Source organism: Callorhinus ursinus, unplaced genomic scaffold (genome assembly GCF_003265705.2).
Source record: "Callorhinus ursinus isolate GAN/ISIS: 27379988/994484 unplaced genomic scaffold, GSC_fseal_2.0 scaffold8, whole genome shotgun sequence".
Lineage (NCBI taxonomy): Eukaryota > Metazoa > Chordata > Mammalia > Carnivora > Otariidae > Callorhinus > Callorhinus ursinus.
The window spans coordinates 99858-119245 of record NW_027397070.1 but is presented as its reverse complement, the minus strand read 5'-3'; the positions used below and the strand labels follow the sequence as shown (position 1 = coordinate 119245).

Here is a 19388-nt window from a genome sequence, read left to right as displayed (position 1 = left end):
CAACACTGGGGAGATGCCAAGGGGGTAGGAGAATGTTGTTTTTCTCTCACTTCCAGCACGTCTTCTTTGGTTAGAAGCAGAGGGGTGGCCAGACAGCGATAGTTATGGGCAGAGTGTGGTGTGGTGGGGCGCCGGGATGTTATGGGGGTGGGGTGGGGGGGTTGCTATATTTGGGGAGGGCCAGTGTGGGTGTGGTAGGTCACGGGGAGCTCTGCTTTCAATCTCTTTATCTAGGAAGCAGGGAAGAGGGGTGGGCATCAGAACTGTTGGATTCTCTGCTTTCTCTGCCACTTCACATCTCCCCAAACACCCTTGGCTTATTCGGAGCTCTAATTTGTGTAGGAAAATCTCCTTCTAAATATGGGAAGGAAGCAGAGTTGGTGGAGGGAAGGAGAGGGGATGCTTCGCTGTTGAGTGTTGGTGTGTGTCCATGTGTGTTTGTGTGTGTTGTCCACACACGTGCACATGTATGAATATGTGTCCCTGTGTATGTGTATGGGTGTGGATGTGTGTGTCTTATGTTACTATTTATGTGCTAGTATAGTATAATATATATATATTATGTGTATAATATGTGCATGTTTTTCTCTGAGCGTCTCACAGGAAAAGTATAGAAACTGAGAGGAAGCATCGAGACACTTTTATGCCAATTTGATAGAGTGCTTTTATGTTAATTGAATCTAATAATAAGAAATTCGGCCTTGTGTTTTCTAAATGTAAATGCTCTTTCATTTTTCTAGTAATTCACTTTATCGGATTTTATGAAAACATTGGTCTGTGCCAGACTGCATACAAAACTGCTCCTTCCTCATAGTTAGAGAAGCACTAATTAGGACCAGATCAATATTCTGGGAAGGTCTTGATTCTGAAATTCCCCAGGGAGAGAGAGATTCACTTCAGAAATCTGAGGTTCCTGCTCTGGGTCGTATCAAGGAGGCATGAGGACAGACAAAGGGGTGGGGGTCAGGCCTGAGATCTGACTGGCATCTGGGGGCACAACCTGCTCTTCCTCCCCTTCCTTTCCCCTAAGTGAGAGGGGACCACCAGGCAGTTCTCAAGTGGGTAGGAGGCTGACCCTGCTGGGACTCCAAGCCCATGCCGGCTCAAGGTGCTGCCCTCCCTCCTGCCCGCAGAGCAGGTGAAGCTGATGCCTGAGAGGCAAGACGGGGTTTCCAAACCTCCATGCTTTCCCAGGATAGTAACGCACACTCAGTGGGGAAGAACAGAGTCTTTGACTGCAACAAAACGAGACACCTTGTTCCGGTACAGGGAACCCAGGTAGATCTTCCTGCCTTTCTTCCTTAGATAATCTTCCTTGCCTGGGTCCCTCTGAACTGTCCAAACACAGCCCTCCCAAGGCCCTGACTTGGTTGGCATTTGTCATTTTATATTGCTTTTCTTTAAGAGGGTCTCCAAAATTATACACGCCTTAGGCCCCACAAAACCTGGATACACCTTTGCTGAGATCCTCAGTGCTTGACCCTGGAAGGGCCACACACTATCAAACTCAGAAAGCAAGTGAGCAACAGTGAAGGGTTAAAGAGAATGACTCTTCTTTCCTCATCATTTGGAGCATCCATAAAACCCCCCATGGAATTAAGAGTATGTGAAGTTGGGTGCGTGGGAGGGAAGCGGCATTTGCAGAGGGGAAGGATTAGTTGAGAACTCAAGGGTGGAAATTCAGCAGCGATGTCCGGAGCGTGCAGAGCTTGGGGTGGGGTTGTGGGGGGCACCTGGCTTTAGATGGTATTATCCAAGTGCACAGGGACCACGGTACCAGCTGGAACCAGGCCATCCTTTTCTGCTGTGGAGGGACACAGGCCATGGTGTGAGGGGTGGTCACTTGCTTCTCGTTGTACAGCAGTTTAGACACATCCCTGAGATGAGCTCGCATGTAGTTAAGAACACAAGCCCTTGGCCCAGGTGGCCCAGTTCTCATGGCCGTTCTTGCAGGGTACACTGCAGATGTGACAGGTGGCATCTCTCGTAGGGGAGTAATGGCGCGGAGGAAGAGTATGACACCACGGGGGGAGCCCTGCTTGTCCCTCTAAGAATTTCATACCCTAAGGCAGTTATTGCAGGGCTTCTACGGCCTCAGACATTTAAGACCACCACTGACATTTTATGGCTCAGTCCCAGCAGAGAATGTGCCTTTTTATGCCCCCCAGTAAATACTTATATTGTTTATACCTCATAAGAGTTTTATGAGGCAAGTATGATTACTTTTTTTTAACATATGAGCAGACTGAGGCTCAGACAACTTAAGGCAATTGCGCATCGCCACACAGCTAAAGAGAATCAGATACAGGATTTTAATCAACGCTTCTTGGTTTCTAATGTCCCTGTTCTTTCCACACTCCCAGGTTTCTTGTTTGAAACACTGAGAAGTCAGACCACAGGGGTACGAATCTCGGAAGAAAAATGGGCTAAGTGTCCACACTCCACTCTCCCAGGCTAGCTCAGGCATTCCTGAGTCAGTGTTAAGGTTGTGGAGTGAGGCTGATTCCTTTCTGTTCTGTGGCCTAGTTGCTCACCGAAGCTAGAAAAACAGTCGCTCCCGGTAAGAGAGTCACTGCTCCAGCTGGTCAAGCAGCATGGTAGTTGGGTTCTTTCTGTGGCAGACATTTTCCCTGTTGGAGAAAGTCTTGGAATGATAGAGTGTCAGAGCTGGAAGAGCTCTTAGACATATCGCAGTCAATTCCCTACTGTACAGATGAAGGAGCCGGAGTTTGTGAAAGAGGCCACCTATGAATGATAGAGCTGGGGCCAGGAGCTTTCTGACTTCCAACCCAGCCCTTTGGTGTGGTGCCAGGCTGAAAAGGGAGGAAGAAAATGGTTCCCATAGGGGGAGGGCACAGTGAATGTGTCTCTGTTTGTAGTCTTGGGTGGTGCATGAACATTGTCTTCAATAATTCTCTTCTGATCGTTGTGATAACATTTAGGAGGAAGTCTCCTATTAGAGCAAGGAGGTAAATTCTTTCTCCCCCTTTCCAAGAGAGGCCACAGATCTCAGGCTGAGTCTTTGCCTGAAAACAATATCTGGATAGAATTTTTAAAAACTGGATGATACTGGGGCGCCTGGCTGGCTCAGTCGGTGGACCATGGGACTCTTGAGCTCAGGGTCGTGAGTTTGAGCCCCACGTTGAGCATAGGGATTACTTAAGAAAAAATAATGATTAAAAAATAAAAAGGGCACCTGGGTGGCTCAGCTGGTTAAACGTCTGCCTTTGGCTTGGGTCATGATCTCAGGTTCATGAGATCAAGCCCCACGTTGGGTGTAGAAATTACTTAAAATAAATAAAACTTAAAAATTTTTTTAAAAACCAAAGAATTTATATATATAGATATACATATATCTTTTAAAGATTTATTTATATGTCTCTATAACTATTTATTTTATATATCTATATAAAGATTTATTTATATATCTATATAAATATATATATATATATCTTTTAAAGATTTATTTATTTATTTGAGAGGTGGGGCAGAGAGAGTCCCAAGCAGACTCCACACCCAGTGCAGAGCCCCACGCAGGGCTCAGTCTCACCACCCTGAGATTACAACCTGAGCCGAAACCAAAAGTCAGATGCCCAACCAACAGTGCCACCCAGGCTCCCCTACAATATATATTTAGTAAGTTATAATACCAGCAGTAAGGGGATATTGCAACAGTTGTCAAGGGATGAAGCAAGTGACTGCAGTTGGGGCACTTGCTCTGGGCTACAGCTTCTCAGGTCCATGTGGTTGTGTTGGACCCCACCCAGCATCTCAACCTCTGGGATTTGTGTGACTTCCCTGCCTTGAGATAAAATGCTTCTCAAAGTGGCACAAATTCCTGAGTCTCCTAGGATCTCCGTTGCCAGAGGGGCAACTGCTGAGATGTTTGTCCCTCTGCCACCAGGGTGGAGCCTGGTTCACCAACACAGCTCACCTTTTCCACAGCAGGGATCTCTTCATGCTCTCCTCCCCACAAAGCTCACAAAACATTGATTTTTGAGCCCAGGAGAACATTATCCAGCCAACAGTTGACTTGGTTCCCAGGGAGCAAATATATATATATATATATATATCCAGGAAGTCATTTCTCTTTTGCAGGCCTTCAGCTGAACCTCTCCCATGGGGTTGGGAGGATCACCAAGTGATTATTCATTAACAGTTGCAGACCCAAGCCTCCAGGCTTTGGAGTGAGGGTGGGGATGGCGGCGGGAGCCAAGGGCTGGCATGAACATTCGTGCTGACCAAGATGGTTGACCACAGACTTTGCAAGCCCTGAATCCAATTAAGTTGCAAACATGCTTTTCCTCAGGTAGGTTCTGAGCCTGCAGCTGGCCAACTCCACTCAGGCAGGCCTGGGAAAGGGGTTCCTTTGATTACGTGTTTGATCCTAGTCATTCATCATAACTCTTCCCAACTGCCACAGTCTCAGGGCCCTTTTATCCATTAAGCACTAGAAGCCCAATGTCTAGGATTTGGGAGGTTTTCAAGGGCCTATGCTATTGGCGACTGGGAAGAAAACAATATAGCCTCCAATAAAGGAAAAGTCAACTTCAAAATCAACTGTAAAATATGTATTTACCTGTTACTGCAGTAACAAAGTTGACTTCATTTATTTTGAAATTTGGCACTCATAAAAACTTATTACATTGCAAAACAATCTCAGGGGAAATTTTCTCATTTTATAGGAATTCTCAAGTACTACAGTTGCAGAAGGAGCGGTACCAATTGCAAAGTATTTGTAGTCAATTTCAGAAGTAAAGCTTTAAATATCATTTCAGATACACTTCTGCAAGAATGATACTGAATAAGGAATATGTATATTAAATATATTCAATGTGATGAAGTGTTAAGGTGTCTAGCACGGTATGGTGGTACTAAACACGGCCCTACTTATGAGTCCAGTCAGCACAGGCTGTACCAAGGGATACCACTAACCACCATTCCATGAAGGTCTGCTTGGCACAGTGATAGGTACTTTGTTAAGAATTCTAGCTAGCGGGGCGCCTGGGTGGCTCAGTCGTTAAGCATCTGCCTTCGGCTCAGGTCATGATCCCAGGGTCCTGGGATTGAGCCCCTGCATCGGGCTCCCTGCTCCGTGGGAAGCCTGCTTCTCCCTCTCCCACTTCCCCTGCTTGTGTTCCCTCTCTCACTGTATCTCTCCCTCTCAAATAAATAAAATCTTAAAAAAAAAAAGAATTCTAGCTATCATATAAAGAAGTATTTACTGGGGCACCTGGGTGGGTTTGTTTTTGTTTTTGTTTTTTATCTGTGTAAATACTTTATTCTGTTTCTACATAAGGTATTGAAATTTACACATTATTTTTAAGACAACTAATATACAGCTAACTGAAATAAAATATACAAGAAGCTTATGAGATATGAGATACAGATGAGAAAACCTGAGAAATTTTTAATTTGCCCTACTGGGAACATCAGAACTCCTGGACTTGATATTGGCCTTGTGTATCAAATATTTTTTTCTGTAAGTACTAGCTGGCACCCTCCCAAAGAAGTCGGTTAAGCATCCGACTCTTGATTTCAGCTCAGGTCATGATCCTGGGGTCCTGGGATGAGCCCTGTGTTGGGCTCTGCGCTCAGTGGGAAGTCTGCTTGAGATTCTCTCTCCCTCTCCCTCTGCCCCTCCCCCTACTCATGAGTGTATGCATGCTCTCTGTGTCCCTTAAATAAATCTTTTAAAGAGTGTTTACTGTGTGCCAAGGCATTGTGCTTTATATATAACGTTATCTACAAAGAAATTATGTGGTCCATGTTATTACCCCCATTTTACAGAAAAGAAAACTGAGGCTTGGAGAGGTTAAGGTTACAGATTTAGTAAGTGAGATTGAAAATGAGATAGGTCTGGCTCCAAAGTTATGTTGTTCCTTTTTGCCACACTGCTCTCCCGTTTATTGAAGTTACCTTATAGGCTAAGAGTCACCTGGTCACCAAATTCTATTCTAACAGACTGGTCTCCCTTTTGTCTCCTGGGCATGTGTTGCTCTTTTCAACTGTACTTCTGTTCTGTTTTGTTTTTCTTCCCTGAGAGCCCTCCCTCAAATGTTAGTCATCTTTCAGAGCTCGGCTTGATCACATGTGTGAGCACTGCCGGTCAAGTCCACCCTAGGCTAATCCCTCCTGAACCTAAACCCTCCTGAACCCTCCTTCAGCATTGCTTCCTGGTACCACTCATTTGAGTCCTTAATTGTGTGCTACCTTGTTTTGTTATTTGATTCTCACATGTGTGTCCAGTCTTCCCAACTGGTTGGAAAACTCGTGGGACAGGAATCGGGTCCTGCCGTGCTTCGCTAGCCCAGAGGCGACACTCAGTGCCTGTGTTGCCTCTCAGAATCCTCGTAGTTTCTAACACAAGGGTGCATGAAGTTGCATAACTTCTAAAATGCTCCTGGTACGAAGACTCTATGAAACAAGAAGAAACATCCAAGTGCTCGCAGCCAGACTAGTACATAAGAAGAGGCTCCACAGTTAGACCCTGGAGGCAGCTCAGAAGAGGACGAGCAGAGAGTCCGCAATGATCCCCTAAAGACCAGTGTTTTCCGGATACCCGAGGAAGGGTAGGTAGAAAAGTCTGTCTGGGTCACCGGTGGGAAGGACAGCAGCAGCATGAGGATAGAGGGCAGTCCTTGACCTACAAGTGCCACCCTCAGTATGGGTCATCAGGCTTCCCCCTGCGAACGGACTCCTGGTGGGTAAGAGGCAGACTCTTCAGGAAGAAGGGGGTTCTGGAGGAGGGGGGTGGTGCAAGAGGGGCCGGGGCCACTACCAATGAACAGGAGTGGCTAAGGGGGACGTGGGGGTGTGCATTTTCTGATCCTTTGCTTGGGTCCTTTGTGAGATTGTCCAGAAGCAGTTCCCAGTCCCTCAGTGGAGGGCAGTGGTAGGACCCATTCACGGAGCTTGTGTACGAGGTCCAGCGGTGACTACTGAACTGGAAGCGACGTGCTCTGATAAGTTTGATAAGTTCCTCGTGACAGGGTGTGAGAGGAGCTGTTGCTGCCTGCGGGCGCCAAGGTGGAGACCAGCTGGGGTGCAGAAGGCTTGAAATAGAATCCACCCAGAGGCAAGCCCGATGACGGTAGAACATCAGCTGCTGGAGGCAAGTGGCTGCTGACAGTTGTGTCTCTGGGTTCCACGTAGCTTTTCAGCTAACTTTCTGCCAAACAGCTTGACAAACAAACATCCATGGTGGATCCCCTGGAGCCAGGACAGGTGACAGGAGGGAGCACTTACTCCTGACAGTGATCCCCGCCATCCTGGCCTTTGACCGGCTGCCACTGTGCAACCTTGCTGCAATGCTGATTCAAAAATGAGACTGACACTGTGATTGTTTAGCTCCCCAGTGATGTCCTGAGTACGTATAATGATATCCCTGAGAGAGAGAGAGAGAGAGAGAGAGAGAGAGAAGAAAGGAACAGAATAGTGCAAACCGAGTGAACGTCTAAGAAACTGGGTAGAGGCGGGCTTAGGCTGGAAAAGCCCAAAAGCGAACAAGAAGGGTGAAGGGACTTCAGGGCAGCGTCCTGCTCTTGAGCAGCTCTGGAGGACAACAAGCCTACCATGCCCTGCTCTTCTGAATACCCTTTTTCGTCTCTTTGCTGGGATCCAGGATCTTGGCAATGAAGTTAACCACCAAGGCTGGGGGAACTGGGTTGGTCTCACATTGAGGCAGGGGTTTTGTCAGAAGCTTCCAACAGGGCGCCTGGGTGGCTCAGTTGGTTAAGAAACTTCCAACAGGGAATCTCTCCAAGAGAGATTCTCGTCCAAGAGGGGTCCTTGGCTCTGAAGACCCATGGCCATGACATATCTTGGATCCTGGTTTCTGAACTCTGAGGCTTAGAGTTCTATTATAAGGAATTCATTGCCATACTTCTTCTAAAAAGACTCACTCTGTTCCCAGTGGCTGACCCTGTCTCCTGCCAGGTCCATTTCCTCTTTACTGTGTAAGCTCTTCGGGGCCTTCTCAGGGAGCCCAGTCCCACCATGATCTTGCTTCAGCAGGTGGACTGTCTCCCTTGTTCCTGACTATAGGATCTGTCCTCAGGAAACACAGCATGTAATCTTCAGCCTAACCAGAGCTGAGGCAGGGGGCTCCCCTCACATGCGTTTTGTGGTCTTTGACTTACTACAGGCCTGTGTGCAGCATTTGGACCTCCTAGTGGTGACAAAAACAGCAGTGATAAAAATGATTGTAGCTAATATTTACTGAGGGGTTTCTATGTTCCAGTCACTCTTCTAAATGCTTTATGTCTGTGTTCTCTCTCCCTCTCTCTCTTTTTTAAGCACATGAAGGACCTTCCTACTGCCCTTGCCCCATAACTGTCTTATCTTTCTCATCCAGTTCTTGAAGAGAAATACTGGTCAGAGACTCAGACACCCAGAGAGCAAGTTAAGGAAAACCCCACTAAGGCCAGTGTACTCCTACCTTTGACTGAATGCAAATGTGTGAGTGCTGTACAAAGACACAAGATAAATGTCTTTTTTCCCAATTTTCCTGAAATTATTCTGGGGGAAGAGGAAGTAATTTAAAACATTATTTTTAATAAAATAAAATGATATGATGGAGTATATTGAAAAATTCAAATAAATTACAGGGTATTTACTTTACAATTTAAAATGTTTTTGCTTTGAATTTCAAATTTATATGTAAGTTTCAGAAAGAGTGCACAGAGCTCCCCTGTATGCTTTGACCAGATTCCCCAATTATTAACATTTCTGAACTATTTGAGAATAGGTTATAGACATGATGCTCCATTACCCCTTAATACTAAAGTATCTCCTAATTACAAGTTCCCTTGGCTACATCAGCACGGCACAGCCATCCAAACCAGAAAATTAGCTTTGATCTGTTATTACTTGCAAATTAAATTTTAAGGTAACATATAAAACATCTTTGCACTTGGCTATTCTAAAAATATTAGTTAAGTGAAAGAAGGAGGCTTCAGAGAAGGCTCATGCTTGCTGGTCATGACTTTAGGTGTTTTAATGAATTCCCCTCTGCCATTACTAGCTCTGAGTAGTCTGAGACACATTGCTCTGTGTCTAGTTGACCATGAAAATCCAGCCCTGGATGCATCAACTTTGAAGGTAAAGAATAGTGACCCTTACCAAAGATAAAATGTTTTGGGATGTCTCAGGCCCACCTGGAGGTCTGCCAAATGCTTTCAGCCTGGCCCCAAATAGCAGATGGAAAGTGAAGACCTTTGTTCTTGCTGCATGCCCTTATTCATGTCTCCAACAGCCAGTGGTACGGCCTAAGGACATGCTTGACTTGGTTCATAACCAAGTCCTTGGGTGCTGTTTTGTTCCCATCTTCACTGACACAATATGAACATTCAGGTGAAGGGGATGTGGTCCATGGGTGAGAGGCAGAAATGTAAACATGTTGGGATTACGGACACTAAACCCTATTTTGAATGAACATGATTTTGTCTCAAGTCCGGGAATCTGCCTCTTTGCAGATTGATTTGCCAGTCCATGGATAGTGAATTTTACCTTGGAAAATGTCTGAGATCCAACTGGGACAATTAATCAGAATGTCAGTTTGGAAATATCACTGGACTGGTTCAAGAAGCCTAAGTACTTACTTAAACTAGCCATGTGATCTTGGACAAGGTGTTTAAGTACTCTGGGTTTTATTTTATTCATTTGCAAAATGGGGAAGGCTGGACTAGATGATCTCTGAGGTCAGTGGACACAATCTCTTGTAACATTTAATTTTATGAATATCTGCCGAAAGAGACTAAAGCTTTACAGACGTGTAGATCTGTGTTGTGCTAAATGCCACGGCCCGAGCAGGAGTTTGTACTCATTTACACCACATCTGTTTATGCTTTAAATGTGTAAGCTCAAGTAAGTTTCTATGTGAAGGCCATTGAAAGTGACAGCTATGGTGCTTTCCCACTGCAAGCAGTCCATTGGAAAGCAGGGAAGGACCATGAGCCATGGGCACTGGTGGCACTTTTGAGTGATTGAAGACAAAGTAGGAAAGGGAGCTGAATCTGGGAGTGGGAAGAATATGAGTCCACGATGTAGGCAAGAGCATAGTAAGCTCACCTGAGGACTGATTTCAATGTCAGGAGGGGAAGTTGGAAATGTCACTAGAGCTCTCTCGCCATTAATTGCTGTGATACTTGAACCCTTTGGAGAGGAGCTGGCGTGGAGGACACCCTCAAAAGTTAGTGGCCCTAAATCCTCTGTCTTCTTTTTATATCTTTTGATTCATGGAAGGTAGAGTTGGGAAAACAAAACAAAAAAAACAACCCTTAAGTAGTCTTAACAGAAATACTCAATTTAGCACCCCCCCCCTTTTATTCGCTCCAACTGAAGCATTGTCCCCTACCACTCCAAATTACTTTACCTAGAGAGATAATGCATATTGTCCTTTTTGTCTGACCTTGAGCCTTACTTTATCCGCTCTTGGCTAGGGACTACTTTTGGCAAAGGGAGGCTAAGGAGGAGTTTGGCCTCGTTTAAATCCTTTGTTTTTCTGTCACGGAAGTCAGGCCTGTTCCATCCATCACAGGTTTGGTCACCCAACATTTGACACCACAGCAATAAATATAAATGATAACACCTCTTGAACTTTTCCTACAGGCCAGCCACTGTACTAAGTGCTTTAAATATATCGTCACATTTAATCTATCTAATACTCCTATGAAGTAGCTTACCTTTATAGAGATAAGGATTTTCCATCATAATGTGTATTTCCTTTATAGGTAAACATCTTTCTTTACCTCCCCTCTTGGGAACAATGGGCTTCCTACAAGGTCCCATTAGTGATGTTTTCTCATGCTTCTGTGGACTCATGGATGCTCCCAGGCTGACTGATTTGGAGTCCTTCACAGGTAAACATCCTGGCAAGAGCCGTACCTGCTCTTCTTTCTACCTTCCATGGTAGGATAGGGGTAGGTGGAGACCTTTTAAAAGAGAGAATCTAAAGTCTTCAAAATACTTTTGGAAGCTCAGTCATGCAGGAGCATAAGAACGGGCCAAGGCTCCCTGAATGTTATTGCTATCGGTATGTTTTCTGCTGCCATAGCACTGGGGTTATCCCCTAAGCCATGGATATTATGAATAAGGCCATTGACACTATGAATCAATGTGTGGAGAAGGGTCCTCATCTCAAGGGCATTTCCTCTTCTCACATTCTCCCCTTGGGTTCAGGACACTTCTCCTCACATTGACTCAGTTGGCCTTCTTCATAGTGTCTTTGGGTCATTTACTTCAGAGTATGGAGACTGGGAAACCAGGGTCATGTAAAAGAGTCTCCTACCTAAAACACCTCAGTTCTCACTTGTAGGAAAGTGAGTGAGCTTTAGCACCAGTTCTTGGGTTACTTTCTTTACTGGACTCCATTTCTTTTCTTTCTTTTCTTTTTTTTTAGGGAGAGCGCACATGGGTGAACGGGTTGGGGGGTAGAGGGAGAGGGAGAGAGAGAATCTTGAGCAGTCTCCATGCCAGCATGGAGCCTGGAGCCCGACATGGGGCTCCATCTCACGACCCTGAGATCATGACCTGAGCAGAAATCGAGAGTCAGACGCTTAACTGACTGAGCCACCCAGGAGCCCCATACTGGACTCCATCTCTGCTTCTTAGGTCCAGGTTGAAACAATTTTCTTTAAAGACACCTACACAAGGCTGGGTAATGTTCCCTTCACACCCTCCTCCCCTCTCCAAGCTCCCACCCCCAGAAACAGAAGTGTTTAATAACTAATCAGCCTCCTTTTCCCATTCTTCAAGTTTTAGGTAGGAATGCATCAAACTTCAGCCAGGCTTGGTAATTGGCCCAAACCTGTTATTCACTTTGGACCTCACATTTGACCTTTGGAAAGCTGAATAACCAAATGCTTATTTCAACATTATTCTTGGCATCTGTCAACTTGGCTGTGATCAAGGTCATGTGAAGGAATGGGTGACTGTCAAGCAGTTGAAGCATCAGTAATGAGAACAAGGCAAGTCATTTGGATTCATTGTTAAAATCTGAATCACTTTCAAATATTAGTGAGCATTCTAGATGTAACTTGGGAGTGAAATTTTCCTTATGGACTTTTTTAAATGTCGAAATTCTATCAGTCAGTAGAAGTATAAATGCACATTTATTATTTTAAGAAAAATGCTATAGGGGTGCCTGGGTGGCTCAGTCGGTTAAGCATCTGCCTTCGGCTCAGGTCGCGATCCCGGACTGCCGGCATGAAGCCCGGCGCTAGGCTCCCTGCTCATCGGGGAGTCTGCTTCTCCCTCTGCCCCTCACCCCGCTCATGTTCTCTCTCTCTCTCACTCTGTCTCTATCTCATCTGAGATAATAAATAAATAAAATCTTTAAAAAAAGAAAAGAAAAGCTGTAATAATGGTTGTCAAAGCTTATATACAAAACAATGAAGAATTTTCACATAAAATAGGAAAATTAGCTGACAGTTAATATTTAATAAGAGATAGTATATTAATTGGATAACTTTAAAAAGAAGCTTATGTACTTTTTGAGCCAAAAGTATTTATAACAATTTAATAAATAGTATAAGTACTATTAAATTCAAAACATAGTATAAGGCATAACAACAGAAATTAGATTATATCTTAATTCTACCTATGATACCATGATATCATAGTTGTTACAGAATTGATTCATGTATTAGCATTTATCATGTTAAATAAAACAATTCTTTTTTTTTAAGATTTTATTTATTTGACAGAGAAAGACACAGTGAGAGAGGGAACACAAGCAGGGGGAGTGGGAGAGGGAGAAGCAGGCTTCCCGCTGAGCAGGGAGCCCCATGCGGGGCTTGATCCCAGGACCCCAGGATCATGACCTGAGCTGAAGGCAGACGCTTAATGACTGAGCCATCCAGGTGCCCCTAAATAAAATAATTCTTAAGAACTATACATTCAGGAGGATTTTTTTGTTGAGGTATAACTCACATACAGTCAGGTACACAAATCTTAAGCATACAGCAAAATGGGTTTTCCGACAAAGTAAACATATCCAGACCGAGAAAGAACATTTCCAGCTTACCTCTTACCCCTTCCCAGTTAGTGCTCCCCAAGATACCACTATTCTGAACTCTACCACCACAGGTTACTTTTGAATTATGCTGAATTTTTAGTTATTTAATACTATTTAGGTCATGAATCTTTCAAGAAAAAGTTTTATTTGGAAATTCTTCTCATTTTGAGAGGATGCATTAGAAGTATCATTTTAACCACTTCAAAATTTTGTGAGGAGGATGTCTTCAAAACCATAACATCCATAAGAAAAAAATCAATATATATAATTTATATTTATATGTGATATCAACTTATACAGTTTATGTCTATATGAATATATAAAGAGTTATGAAAAAAATAATAAAGGGAAAAAATCAATACCCCTAAGTATCTTGCTTTTCTATGCATCTCAGTCAAAACCATCTGTTTAGAGTGATAAATGTAGAGTATAATGACCATTTACACTCAGTCATCTGGCATTTGGCTACAATGTGTATTTAGTGCATCTCTACTTCCAAGACTCACCAATGTATTGGTCCCACATTCTGCTTGAATTGTTCAATGTTCTGCTCTTTCTTTGACCATACCCTCCCTAGCTTCTCTCCTCCTCTCAAACCACCCAGCCCAGCTAGCAGGACTTTGCTTGCAGACCTGTCCTCTAGCATACTCAAGAACCTCTCTCTAGCAGGAGAAAGCCCTCAAGGAAAACTGAGTGGGGTATTTGCCTTCATCTGCATGCTTGCCAAGGTGAATATGACTGGACTGCTATTTGCTACTTCCAGTGATCATTATTAAATGCCTACCAGTGCTGAGGGCTGATTAAGGCTACATAAATACCATTTCTAAATCTTCCTGCAATCCTGTTGGGTAGGTGGGATTACTCCCATTTCACTGTATGGAAACACAGCTGCAGAGAGATGCCTTAGTTTGCTTGAGGTCACATAGCCAGGAAGACCGAGCCAACCAAGATTTACACCCAATTTTTTCTGGCTCCAAAGCTGACTCTGACTCTGGTAAGGAGTAAAGGAGCACTGGCGGTGTCGGGGAGGGACAGGAAGAGAAGAGACGCCCTGGCTGGGAAGGGAAGGTCTAGCAAGGTAGCTGGGCAGTGAAGTAGGGCGGGCATGGGGCATCATGCAATTTGGGACTGAAATAAAGGAAAGAAAGAACGGTCAGGTGATGGTCAGGGCTGCAGGCAATGGGGGTGGGGTGGGGCGTTTGCACCTCAAAACAGAGCCAAGGTAAAGCTGTAGCTTCTCCAGTTCTGCTCACTAGAGACAGAGCAATGGTGTCTGTAGCCCAGGGGGACAGGGAGATGGCATTTCCACATCTCAAGCCCTCCGGCCTGGGCAGACTGCCAGAGTGGGGAGCCAGGGAAGCACCGAGGCAGGACAGATCATTATCAGAGGAAGGAAGCTCTGGCAGCTCCCACCAGCCTGTTTGTGACCAGCAGGCTCTGGGCCACGGAAGTCCCTTGAGGTCAAGGGAAATGTGATCCTGGAGCAGGGGGATGAAGCTGGGGCACTCCCCTGACCCTATGCCTTCAGGCCAAAGGGATCTAGCCAGAGACAGGCCCGGGGCCCAGGTCGGAAGGGCAGTGGGCTAGAGAAGGGGGAGGCCAGTTAGAGAGGCAGAGAGAGAATGAATTACGATCCCTGGAGGACCTCATAAACAGGTCTTGGCTAGAGAGCTAGTGACCTTGATTACAGCGGGCACAGGGTAACTGGCTCCTAAAAGCTCTCAGGGTACATATCTTCATGGGTGAACTCTTACCCAGTTCTCTCGTCCCTGCAGAGGTCTCTCCTTTTTTGCCCAAGGGACAAGTACAAAGTGCACTGTATTTAGAATAAGGAGACCTAGGTTCAAGTCCAGGCTCTGCTACTCACCAATTTGACAAGCTCTTTTTTTTTTTTTTAAGATTTTATTTATTTATTGAGAGAGAGAGAGAGAGTGGTAGAGAGCATGAGAGAGAGGAAGGTCAGAGGGAGAAGCAGACCCCCTGCTGAGCAGGGAGCCCGATGCGGGACTCGATCCCGGGACTCCAGGATCATGACCTGAGCCGAAGGCAGTCGCTTAACCAACTGAGCCACCCAGGCGCCCTGACAAGCTCTTTAATTAATTACGCTTTCTGAAAGCTCCATTTCCTCCCCCAAAGAAGGCCCACAATCCCTCTCAAGTCTATCCCAAGGGACTCATGTGGCAACACCATGAAAAACCTAAAGTGCTATATAAATATGGAGTGGTACCTCGTTTTCTTTCTTTCCACCCGCGTCTCCTCACACAGGTCATATCACTACTACGTTAGCCGGGGAAGGTTCTTAGCTCGGGAATAGGAACAGCTCTGTCCATAAATCCCAATTTGTACTTTCGTTTCCTCCTCTTGTCAGGCTGCCGTGAAGATGGGGCAGGGGAGAGATGTCCCAGGCACAGACCCGGGAACCCACACCCGTAGCTTGCTCAGCCCCTCCTTTGGAGATAAGCTTCTGGGAAAACAGCCACAGAAAGAGGAAGGACCGACCATCTCTTCTGGAGCTCAGCCCTTTCAGAAGAGGTTGAGCTAAGAGGGGCCCTAAGACACGGGAGGAAGATATAACCTGTGGGCCATACGAGGACTGGCCCAGGGGTCTGCAGAGGGAAGTCAGGCACAGCACGAGAGGGAGGAAGTCCGAAAACCTACAGGATTTTGTCCAAGTGCACAGGAACCAGCTTGAATTTCCTAGAGTCCCCTTTCTCAGGAGGGTCACAGGCCGCAATGTAAGAAGCGACCTGTCGCTTCTCTTTGTACTTGCAGCCTGGGTACTTCCTTGAGGTGAGCTCACATGTGCTCAGGGAGACAGGCTCTTTGCTCTGGTGGCAGTTTCTTTGGCCCTTCTTGCAGGCTATGCTGCGGGTCTGACAGGTGGCGGCCACACTGGAGAAGGATTGATGCAGGAAGGTGTTGAAGGGTTTGCAGTGTTTCGTGTACTTGTTGACCTTGCCCATCGCTGTGTTGCACCGCTGGGGCCTGGGCTGCACGTGCTGAATTTCAAACCACTGAGCCGAAGTCACGGTGCTGGGCTTGGCCCTGACAGGGACCTCAGCCACCCACAGCCCCAGCAGCAGGAACAGCAGTAGGGGGCAGGATCCTGCTCTGGCTGCGACCCTCTCTCGCAGGGGAGCAGTGCGGATGGAGGGCTGGGGTTGCTGGGGACGGACAGCAGGGGGTGAGAAATTAGTCTTTCTGTATGTGTCCTTCTATCTCATCACCGTTACCCTCCCCTAGGTCTCCTTCCTCCCTCCCCCTGTGTCTCATCCTCTCTTCCGGCTCCGTGTGCCCTCCTCACCCACTGTGACCCCATCCCCCTCACCCCATATGCCCGTCTTCCCTCATTCTGTCCTTCTCGCCTCCTATTCTTTGTTCTCTCTCTTCTCCCTCGAGACCGATTCCCCCTGTGTCCTTATCCCTTGCTCTGTGTCTCATCCCTCCCATGATACCATCCCGTGGCCCCCGTGGCCCCACTCTGTGCCTCCATCCCCCGGCATCACTCTCCTCTCTCCCCTATGTGTGTCCTTACCCCCTCCTCCTTTGTCTGTCATATCACTCACCTGCATCAGACCCTGTCCCTTCTCTGGCCTCTCTCCCGACTCAGGTCCCACCACAGGCTGCACCTCCTCACTGAGTCTGGGGCTCAGGATGCCCTTACTTGTCACTGGCCTCAGATCACTTGCCTTTTAACTCCTTAAGAGCTGGCCTGATCTATGTTGCTTCTGTTTGGGGCAGGCCAGGGAGCAGTCGGGGATCAGGAAATGAATCAAGTACATGTGCCTTTCCACCTACATGTCCCAAATAAGTGGATACCTAGGGAGCTAGTGTACCTGCCTAAACAGGTTCAGCAATGCGGAAACTTCACTCTTCACACTCAAAGACTGGATTTGGCCTCTGGCCACATGGTTTTAATGACTACTAAAGCACCTGACCCAGGTGTCAACCCCAAATGAATTTCAGGGAGAACTGCCGTTTATCTCCTATATACATCTCTAGTTCATGATTCTGGGAAGAGCCAATCACTGTGGCTGTAAGAATAGCTTTTTCTCTAACCTGAGATACAGAGAGAATAGCCTAGAATATTGCTTTGTATGATTTCTTGTCATCAGGACTTCCTGCTTATCTTTTGGAGGAGACGGAGGAGCCAGGGAAGTGGATGAATCACCCCAGTCACGATGCCCAACACCACCCCAGCTCAGCTATTCTGCAGTGATTCACTCCTCTGGGCCCCTCAGTGCCAGGTGCTGAGCAGGGCCACCTGGCTTTACCTGGAGAAGGCACCCAACACCTTCCATCCTTCACTCTTTTCCTCCCTACTTCACTGAGATCGGCAAAACTTAAACAGTGTCCAAATTTGAAAATGCTGTTGGTGGTGGTGGTTGCTTCATTCTGCCTTAGGCCTTGACCTTGCATGGCCTGCTCCTTGTGGTAGTTATAGGTGTGTGGAGAGCCCGAGCTGGTACTGCTCTGGGGGCTCTAGTGAGCTTGCCATATGGCCCTCAGAAGAACCGAGACACCGAGGAGTAGAAGCATCACTACTTATGGGTGGGAAGTTTGGAAAACTGAGATGAACAGTCCTTTTTTTTTTTTTTCAGGATTCAAATATTTCTCAAGTGTCTACTATGTGCTGAGGCGCTTGGGATAGATCAGTGAATAAAAGAGACAAAAATCCCTACCTTCGTGGAGCTTACATTCCATCGGGAGAAAGACAGCAAAAAATTAATATACCCTTTGCTTGAAGTGGTAACTGCTAAGGACAAAGGTAGAACAAGAGGGAGGTTGGTAGGCAGGGATTTTTAAATAGGGACATTTAAAGTAGGCGACTCTGGGACAAAGACCTGAAGATGGGAAAGTGAACTTGTGCTTGCCTGGGGAAGAAGGGTCCAAATAGAACAGTGCTGTGAAAGCCCTAAAGCAGACAGATGCCTGCATGTTGGAGGGACAGCCAGGAGTCCAGTGTGGCTGGGGCAGGTGCCGGACGGTGGGATCGGAGAGGGACCAGAGGCCAGATCATGGAAAGCCTCTGAGACCAGTGAAGACCGTGACTTTTACTCCAACACACTGGGGAGGCCCTGGGGCCGGAGGGGGGTGGTGCAGGAAGACGGTTCTAAGCAGAGGAGTGAAAGGCCCTTGCGTAGATTGTAACTGTAGCAAAGCCATGTAAATGGTCTGCGCCTGGGTGGCTCAGTCAGTTAAGCACCTGCCTTCAGCTCAGGTCATGATCCCAGGGGGCTGGGATTGAGCCCCACGTCAGGCTCTCTGCTCCGCCGCGTCTGCTTCTCCCTCTACATCTGTGCTCTCTCTCGCTTTCGCTCTCTTTCAAATAAATAAATAAAATTAAAAAAAAAATGATCTTGATTGTAAAGTTTGTGTTCTGGTCCAGAAGTCAGAAGTTTGAGTTGGGAAGAGGAAGTGTTTGTCCTCGAGGCTTGGGGGACATCGTTTTAGTAGGCAGAGTGCCCAGGATGATTTTCGGAAGAAAAAGTGGCGTTGGAGATGGGAAGCACCACTAGATGGGGACAGAGAACCGGGAACAAGTTCCCCGGGGCCTCTGGCGCCTCTGTTTCTCAGCGAGGCTTTGGCTATGGGAACAGCATTCGCTACTTTGTTAAGGTGCCGGAATCTCTGCAGTTTGAACTTCTGGATATAGAATTATGCCCCTGCTGCTGTAGAAATGCAAATGTTTGGAAATAAAATCTATGGTTTAAAGCGGACTGTGGACAGAATGCGGATCAGCACAGGCCCGTCCAGCCCCGGACCAGAAGCTGGGCTCAGGGGATGGGGTGGGAGGCCAGGAGCTCATTTGAATTCTTAGCCAGGACTCCTCACTTCTCATTCTAGAGTGAGATGTTTCCAAACCACGACTTGCACTGCTCTGTGCTCTTGTGTTTTCCTGTCATTATAATTATCCTAGTTTGCTCTTCAAGTCCATTATCCTGAGTTCTCCAGAAGCCGGCCTGAGTGCTGTGTGAAAGTCAAACACCACCCTACTGTCTAGGCCAAAGGGGAGAGAGAGTAAAGGTTTAGGTTTGCATACAAAAATTAAAGAGTTGAAACTACCACCTTCACAACTCAATCTGAAACCCTTACTTTGCCTCAGTTGTTTGGATAAGGCAGGTGATTTTATTTATTGATTGGTTTGCCCCAACTCTCCACCTTCCAGGATCTGCTTCCCTTTGCACTTGGTAGGATAATTTTGCCAGTTTTCCTTTGCCCCGTGTAAGGGGCAAGAGGAAAAAATGGAGGAAGGGGGACAAGATTAGGGACAGCAAAAGGGGTCAGGCATCAGGCCAAGGACTGATCAGAGAGTCTGGCAAAGGGGAAAAGAGAAAAATTTGAAAGGGGTGAGCAAAAAGACAAAATG

General features: G+C 46.4%; 1 protein-coding gene and 2 long non-coding RNA genes across 3 annotated transcripts; 2 read left to right on the top strand and 1 right to left on the bottom strand.

Annotated features, from left to right (window-relative positions):
* The first annotated feature begins 4104 nt into the window (after window positions 1-4104).
* LOC141373151 (uncharacterized) lies at window positions 4105-7109 on the top strand. The gene is made up of 3 exons (XR_012378850.1): window positions 4105-4309; window positions 6250-6572; window positions 6863-7109. It is a non-coding gene; the product is annotated as an uncharacterized lncRNA (long non-coding RNA).
* Window positions 7110-10732: 3623 nt separating this feature from the next.
* LOC141369920 (uncharacterized) lies at window positions 10733-19079 on the top strand. Its single transcript, XR_003207748.2, has 3 exons — window positions 10733-10862; window positions 11758-11969; window positions 17620-19079. It is a non-coding gene; the product is annotated as an uncharacterized lncRNA (long non-coding RNA).
* Window positions 15573-16590, bottom strand: LOC112821963 (ribonuclease 7). The gene is made up of 2 exons (XM_073895987.1): window positions 16585-16590; window positions 15573-16182 (listed from the first exon to the last, which is right to left on the bottom strand). Exons 1-2 carry the CDS (start codon window positions 16588-16590, stop codon window positions 15673-15675), a joined length of 516 nt encoding a protein of 171 aa, XP_073752088.1. The 3' UTR covers window positions 15573-15672.
* Window positions 19080-19388: the final 309 nt, after the last annotated feature.